The 7061-nt window shown below is 59.4% G+C and overlaps 1 protein-coding gene across 1 annotated transcript; it reads left to right on the forward strand.

The window, feature by feature from the left end:
- Positions 1 to 171: 171 nt before the first annotated feature.
- On the forward strand, positions 172 to 6738 carry PEX16 (peroxisomal biogenesis factor 16). Its single transcript, XM_061998594.1, has 11 exons — positions 172 to 355; positions 468 to 503; positions 645 to 721; positions 2052 to 2185; positions 2433 to 2539; positions 3369 to 3449; positions 3996 to 4148; positions 4412 to 4484; positions 5088 to 5207; positions 5347 to 5411; positions 5966 to 6738. The coding sequence occupies exons 1-11, from the start codon at positions 187 to 189 to the stop codon at positions 6022 to 6024; spliced, it is 1074 nt and encodes a 357-aa protein (XP_061854578.1). The 5' UTR covers positions 172 to 186; the 3' UTR covers positions 6025 to 6738.
- Positions 6739 to 7061: the final 323 nt, after the last annotated feature.

Here is a 7061-nt window from a genome sequence, read left to right on the forward strand (position 1 = left end):
GGCTCGGCTCGGCTCGGCTCGGCTGCGCTCGGCTGTGCTGGCTTCGGCTGCCCTCGGCTCGGCTCGGCTGGCTTCGGCTAGGCTCGGCTGGGCTCGGCTGCGCTCGGCTGGGCTCGGCTGCGCTCGGCTGGGCTCGGCTCGGCGCAGGCGCGTTGGCGTCCCCGGAAGCGCGGGGCCGCGGGAGCCATGGCGGCGGCGGTGGGTCCGGCCCTGGCGTCGGTGTCGGTGCCGTCGGGCGGCCCGGCGGCGCGGCTGCGGCTGCTGTGCCAGCGCTACCAGGACTACGTGAGGCGGCACCCGGCCGCCACGGCGCAGCTGGAGGGCACGGTGCGCGGCCTGTCCTACCTGCTGCCAGGTGCGGGCGGCGGCCGGGCCCACGGGGGCTGGCGGCGGGCGGGGGCCGGGGGCCGGGCCGGGGGCCGCCCCGCGCTGGGCCCTGGCTGGCAGCAGCTCTCCTCCCTTCGCAGGTCGCTTCTCGGACTCGCACGCCCTGTCGGAGCTGGGTAGGTGGGCAGCGGGAGGGGCCCGGGGGCCGTCCCCTCGTCCCCCGGTGCGTTCCCTGCCTGGCCCCGGGGGGCTGAGGCGGCAGCCCCGGTTGGGTTTGCTCGTGACGGGGGTGTCTTTCCCTTTGCTTCCTTCCCCAGTGTACTCTGCCTCCAACCTCCTGGTGCTGTTAAACGACTGGATTCTCCGGAAGGAGCTGCAGCAGAGCCTGCCCGTGGTAAGGCAGGAGTGTGTGGGAGGAGGATTTGGGACAGGCGCTTTCTTCCTTGCAGAAGCTTTCAGGGAGTGTCTGTAGAAAGCAGCAGGTGTTTGCTGTGGCCTCTCAGTGCTGTCAGCTATGTAGAGACCAGAGGCAGCTTCTGAGTGCAGGTAAACAGCAGCCTTACCCCTTAGCTCCTGGCTTGGAGGAGTGGCCAGAGCATACCCTGAGACCACAGAAATCAGGCCCTGACTTGCACCAGGAGCTCTGTGGGGGAAGGGGGGTGGTTTTGAGAGGCCGAAAACTGGAGGTGGGCAAAAGGTGTTGCAGAATAACTGTCAGAGCAGTGTCTCTGGAGCACTGAAGCTCTGGTTCTGCCCCTCACACTCCTCCTTTGCTGATGCTGTCGAGCGAAAACAAACATAAACACCTTGCTCCTGTGTCTGTGTGGCAACAGCCCCAGGCTGCCCTTTGGGGAATGAGGAGGGTTTGGGTGGAGGCAGCTGTCTGGCTGGAGCATCAGGCAGGTTGTTACACACAGAAATGCAGAAGAGTTGCTTCTCTGGCTGAAGGGAAGTTTAGCCGTCCTGTTCTTGCTGGTGCCTTCCAACAGGATCCAGGCTGCTCAGTACTCCCTGCTCAGCTCTAACAAGGGAGGTTTGTTGTGTATCCCAACTCCAGGACAAGGAGGAGCAGAGAGTTTTGCTGTGGGGTTGAGGTGCAATGTGACAGCCCAGGAGGCTGTCCTGCTGTGTCAGTGTGTGTAGGAGGCAATCCAAGATTGCAGCTGGGGTGTTCTCCCTGGTTCTGGGGCAGCAGCTCAGCAGGATGCTGGGATGTCTCAGTGTGCCCCTGCAGAATCACACAGTGGTGGGGGCTGGAAGGGAGCTTCAGAGCTCATCCAGCCCAAGCCCCTGCTAAAGCAGATTCACACAGGAACGTGTCCAGGTGGGTTTGGAAGCCTCCAGAGCAGGAGCCTCCACACCCTCCCTGTGCAGCCTGGGCCAGGGCTCCCTCACCTCAGCACCAAAGGAGTTTCTGCTTCTGTTCCAATGGAACTTTGTGTGTTCCAGCTCATGTCCATCACCCCTTGTCCTGTCACTGGAGACAAACACCTCTAAAATTGTTAGTATAAGTGTTAATGGGATCCCTTCTCAGTCTTCTGCAGGCTGAAGTGGGCTTGTGCATAGCCTCTGGCACCAGTGGAGGCACAACTTGTTGTTGCTGGGGCTGTGACTTCCAAGGCTGTCCCTGAGGGTCCCAGCAGCCTGGGGGCTGTGCTTCTGCCCCGTTGAACTCCTGAGCACAGCCTGCATCCTCTCCCCTCTCTTCCCTCTGTGTTTTGCAGTCTCTGCCCCAGCAGAAGCTGCTGACCTGGCTGAGTGTGCTGGAATGTGTGGAGGTCTTTGCAGAGATGGGCACAGCCAGGGTGTGGGGGGAGCTGGGCCGCTGGACCATCATTGTCCTCATCCAGCTGGCCAAGTAAGTGCAGGGGGCAGGGGGGAAGGGGCAGAGGGCATCTGCAGGGCCTCAGCAGTACCCCAGCAGAAAGGCCAGGCAGGGCTGAGCTGCTGGTGGCTGGGGGAACTGGGAGCCCCACGCTGTGCTGGGCGCTGTGCCACAGGAGGGGACGCTTGACCCGAGTGTGTCCCTCCCCTGTGGAAGCCACCCACGCTGGGCAGGCAGCTCCATAGGCTGGTACTGAAGGCTTCCATCTGTCTGCTGGCAGAGCCATCCTTCGCCTCCTGCTCCTGCTGTGGTACAAAGCTGGCATCCAGACATCTCCTCCCATCGTGCCACTCAACAGGGAGCAGCAGCAGCCTCTGCACCCCCAAGGTGAGCCCCACCGTGCTGGTGTCGCTGGGCCAAGGGTCTTGTCCAGGGAGGAGTTGCTCAGCAGAGCAGTGGCCCTCAGAGGGAGCTGTAAGGCTTCAGCACAAAGCTGAGCTGTGCTGAGCTTGTCATCTGCAGAACACAAGGTAGCTCAGGAGGTTAGGGGAGGCTCAGGGGAGACATGGTCACTCTCTACAGCTGCCTGACAGGACGTTGTAGTGAGAGTCGGGGTCGGTCTCTTCTCACAAGTAACAAGTGATAGAATAAGAGGAAATGGGCTTGAGTTGCCCCAGGGGAGGTTGAGATTGGAGCTGAGGCAGAACTTTTCCCCTGAGAGAGTTGTCAGCCCCTGTGCCAGGCTGCCCAGGGAGCTGGGGGAGTGCCCAGCCATGGAGGGATCCCAAAGCCGTGGAGCTGAGGTGCTGAGGGCCATGGGTTAGTGCTGGGCTTGGCAGGGTGAGGGGAAGGGTTGAGCTCCATCATCTTAAAGGTCTTTTCCAGCCAAAATGATTCTATGATTCAGTGGCACAGTTGTCCTACAGTCTGGAAGGAGGGGCTGGAGGGATCTAAGCCTGGGACCACCAGCTGAGCTGTGAGTCAGGCTGTGTGGCCTCTGGGCTGAGGGGCAGGAGGGAGGTGCCAGGCCTGAGCAGTGCCAGGCAGGTTTCCCTTCTCACCCTCTGCGTGGCATTAACCCCTTCAGGATGATCCCCTTTGCACTCACTACACTTTTCAACCTGGTAGTGTGATGGTGCAGGGCAGGGTGCTGCCAGCTGTGGGGTGAAGCCCCTTTCCTTTGGTGCCTGAGCCCTGTGGCTGCTCTCTCCTGCAGACCCTGAGGACAGCTGCTCAGGGAAGGCCCAGACCTACGTTGGCAGACGTTCCAGCCGCGTCGTGCGCTCGCTCCAGAGCAGTGAGTAGCTCAGCCTGTTCTCTCACCTTGCCCTGAGCTGTTTCTACATGACCTGGCCGTGGGTGGTAAAGAGCAGAACGTTGTGTTTGGGGCACATCTTGCCAGTTGCTGGGCCTTGGCAGTGGGAGGATCTCAAAGCAACAGGGATTTGGGTGCTGAAATTGTGTTGTCCCGAGTGAGCAGTGTGACAGAGACTCTTCAGCGTGGTTGTGCTCTGAGGACCCCACAGGTCCTTCTCTCTGCTCTTTCCCCTCTGCAGGCAAGCTCAGAGGGGACTGGTCAGCCACAGCACTTGCTGTGTGGGTGGCTCTTCAGGCTTTCCTCTTTCACACCTTCAGGGGGGAAGGTCTCCCTTTGCCTCAGCGACCTGATGTGTTTGGGGGAAGTTTTCTCTTTGCTTCAGCTACCTGAAGTGTTGGGGGGGAAGTCTTCCCTTTACCTCAGTCACCTGTTGTGTTTGGGGGAAGGTTTCTCTTTGCCTCAGTCACCTGATGCGTTTAGGGGAAGGTTTCTCTTGGTGTTAGTGACCTGCTGTGTCTGTTTCAGCCCCGGCGCTGCAATCCCGGCACTGGGGCTCCCCCCAGCAGAGGGAGGAGTCTCAGAACCGCCGGGCTGAGGAGATGAAGCAGCCTCCCACGCCTCTGGGTCTGCAGGAAACCATCGCTGAATCCCTCTACATCACCCGCCCCCTGCTCCACCGTATCCTGCCCCTGCTCGGGCCCTGCCCTGAGTGCCACGGGCTCAGCCTTGCTGCAGGGCAGCCCCACACCAGGCTTTTCCCTCCCTGCACCCCTTCAAGCCTCAGCTGCCTGAGCTGTGGGCACCAGTCCTCCAGCCCCTTCACTGCCCCCCAGCACAGCCTCAATGTGCATTCCCCAGCTTTGCTTCCCAGGGGCTGGCTCCTCTGCCTGCCCCTCGTTAGGCATCTCTTTATTTCCTCTTCCTTGACTCTGTGTTCCTAGTATTGAGTTTAGGAGTGTGGGGCCAGAGATCTTGGAAGCCCTGGCTCCTCTCAGCAGTTCTGGACATCTCAAGGTCAGTCTGAGGAAGAATGTTTGTGGGTGCTTGAGGTTGGTGATGGCTGAGCATCACTTCCCCCTGTTCCTCAGTCCTGAGCAGGCCCTGTGGAGAGACATCATCACTCTACAGCTGCCTGAAAGGAGGTGGCAGTGAGGTGGAGGCTCATCTCTCAAATAGTGGCTGATGGGACAAGAGGAAATGGGCTCAAGTTGCCCCAGGGGAGGTTGAGATTGGAGCTGAGGCAGAACTGTTTCCCTGAGAGGGGTGTCAGCCCCTGTGCCAGGCTGCCCAGGGAGCTGGGGGAGTGCCCAGCCCTGGAGCTGTTGCAAAGCTGAGGTGCTGAGGGCCATGGGCTAGTGATGGGCTTGGCAGGGTGAGGGGAGGGGTTGAATTCCATCATCTTAAAGGTCTTTTGCAATCAAATCTGTTCCTTGATCCCCTGAAATATGGCCAGGGGCTGCTCCTTAGCTGGCAGAGGCACGTTTGGGCACCCTCTGCAGTGCTCTGTGAGCTGCTGCAGCCTGCTCTCCGTGCAGCTCAGCACAGAGGGCACTTTAGAACCCTGCTTGCTTTTCCCCGCTGTGGCTGTGTTTTAGCTCCCTGCCCTTCTCCTTCCAGCCTGAGCTTGCTGAGTGATCTGAAAGACCTCAACAGGCGAGAGCGAGCGGAGCTGCGGCGCCGGACCCTCCTGCTGCTCTACTACCTGCTGAGATCTCCCTTCTACGACCGATACTCGGAGTAAGGAGCTCCCTCTCTGGGCTTTCTGCCTGAGTAGTTGCACTGTCCGGTGGAACCACAGCCCGTGGTACCAGCTGCTGTTCCTGCGTTCACCACGTGGGGCAGGAGGTGCCGCGTTCACACTCTCTCCCTTTCCCAGGGGCAGGATCCTCCTCCTCCTGCGTCTGCTGGCTGATTACGTGCCTGGAGTTGGCTTTGTCACACGTAAGTGTTGGCCCTGCTGCTATAGCCCTGTTTCTTTCGGGTGGGGAGTTGAGCAGAACATGTAGTGGTGGGTTTCCAGCCCCAGGAAGGAACTGGGCAGCACCTTGTGTGGGTGCTTGTGCTGTTTTAAACTGGAAGAGGAAAAGTTGAGTTGCTTCTTGGCTTCCCTGCCAGGGTCAATGTCCATGTGCCCTCCTGGGCTGCAGAGCTCAGTCTCTGCCCTCTCAGCCTCTTCTCTGGGCTCCCTTTCTTCACCAGAGCCCTACTTCTTCAAGCCCCGCTCTGCAATACAGACACAGGGGGTGAACAGGAACCCATTACAAATCAAAGGGCTGAACCACATCTGCCTCCTAGTCCTTCCCCAGAGGATCCCTCTTATTGTGGGCCAGAGTTCCACCTCTTCCTCTGCCCTGGGCTTCACATGAGTTGTGTAACTGGAGCTTTGGGATTGCTGGGTATGGTGAGGAGAAGGTGTAGGGGGGGAATACACCCCCTGTGCATAGAGCTTCACGTTGCTTTTCTCCATGTGTGATCCCTCTCTTCTCTCCTCTCAGGACCACTGATGGATTACTTGCCTGCTTGGCAGAAAATCTATTTCTATAACTGGGGCTGATGTGAAGATGATTGCTCTCTGCTAAGATCATGGCTGGACATTCCCAAGGAGGACGAGCAGGCTGGGGGAGGGATGTTCATTTTCAGTTCAAGGCTCAGGGAGCAGCTCTGCAGGGTGGGGAGGGGGGTGGATCTCAGGTCTTTTTAACAGGTCTGGCTCTGACTGATGGACATTACATACATGCAGAGACCCTGGCCACCTCTTTCTCTGGACCTTTCCATGGCTGCAGCCATGGTGATAGGACAACCTCTGGTTTTTAAGCACTTGGTTTGTCTCCTTTTTGTACCAGCTGAACTGTAAGGAAGCCCAGCAGGGTGGTGGGTTGTGGGAGAGAGTGTTAGTCTCCCTCCTCCTGATATTGAGGCTGTCCTGCAGCCTCTACCCTTGGGCAGTGCCCAGCCCCTGGGGGTGGAACAAATAAACCCACTGCCTGGAAAGAACCTGCCCCAAGGCCTTTGCCTGGGGCTCCTCGTGTAGCTGGGGGAGCAGCTTCTCCAGGTGTTTCAGCCTGGGATCTGCCATCCCTCAGCAGCCTTCTGCTCCAGCCTGGCTCAGGCAGGCCCCTACACCTCGCTGAAGCTGCAGAGCTGCAGCTTGCTGGCTAAAAGAGCTGGCCAGGCAGTGCTCAGGGGCTTGGCTGAGGAGGAGGAAGGAAGAGATGAAGTCAGCAAATCCTGTTACACCACAAATAAAGAGCCCAGGAGAGGCCTGATACATCTTTGTGTATCTGCTCTAAGTGGGGGACAGTTAAGGCATCAGTTGTCTCTGTGAGCTGCTGTGGAGGCTCCCTGGGCCAGGACAAAAGGGGTAACCTGTGGGTAGCAGGGGCTGGCCACACAGGCAGCTGCCAGCCCTGGGCACTGCTGGGGAGCTGGACACTGCCAGGGGCCTTGGCCTGGAGTGAGGGACTGGAGCATCTCCTGGAGGGACTTGGTGGTCCCAGTCTTCTTGCCTTTGCACCTGCAAGAGGGGATGTAGCCCCACACACCCCCCACAAAGGGCCGCTGCCCTCTGTTTGAGCCTTCACCAGAGGAAGA

This window comes from Colius striatus, chromosome 6, assembly GCF_028858725.1.
Source record: "Colius striatus isolate bColStr4 chromosome 6, bColStr4.1.hap1, whole genome shotgun sequence".
NCBI lineage: Eukaryota > Metazoa > Chordata > Aves > Coliiformes > Coliidae > Colius > Colius striatus.

Bases quoted from the DNA above. Each gene is read 5' to 3' on its own strand.
- PEX16 (XM_061998594.1), top strand. From the start codon at position 187: ATGGCGGCGGCGGTGGGTCCGGCCCTGGCGTCGGTGTCGGTGCCGTCG. The intron at 504-644 runs GTAGGTGGGCAG...TTCCTTCCCCAG, and splicing joins GCACGCCCTGTCGGAGCTGG to TGTACTCTGCCTCCAACCTC. The intron at 3,450-3,995 runs GTGAGTAGCTCA...TGTCTGTTTCAG, and splicing joins CGTGCGCTCGCTCCAGAGCA to CCCCGGCGCTGCAATCCCGG.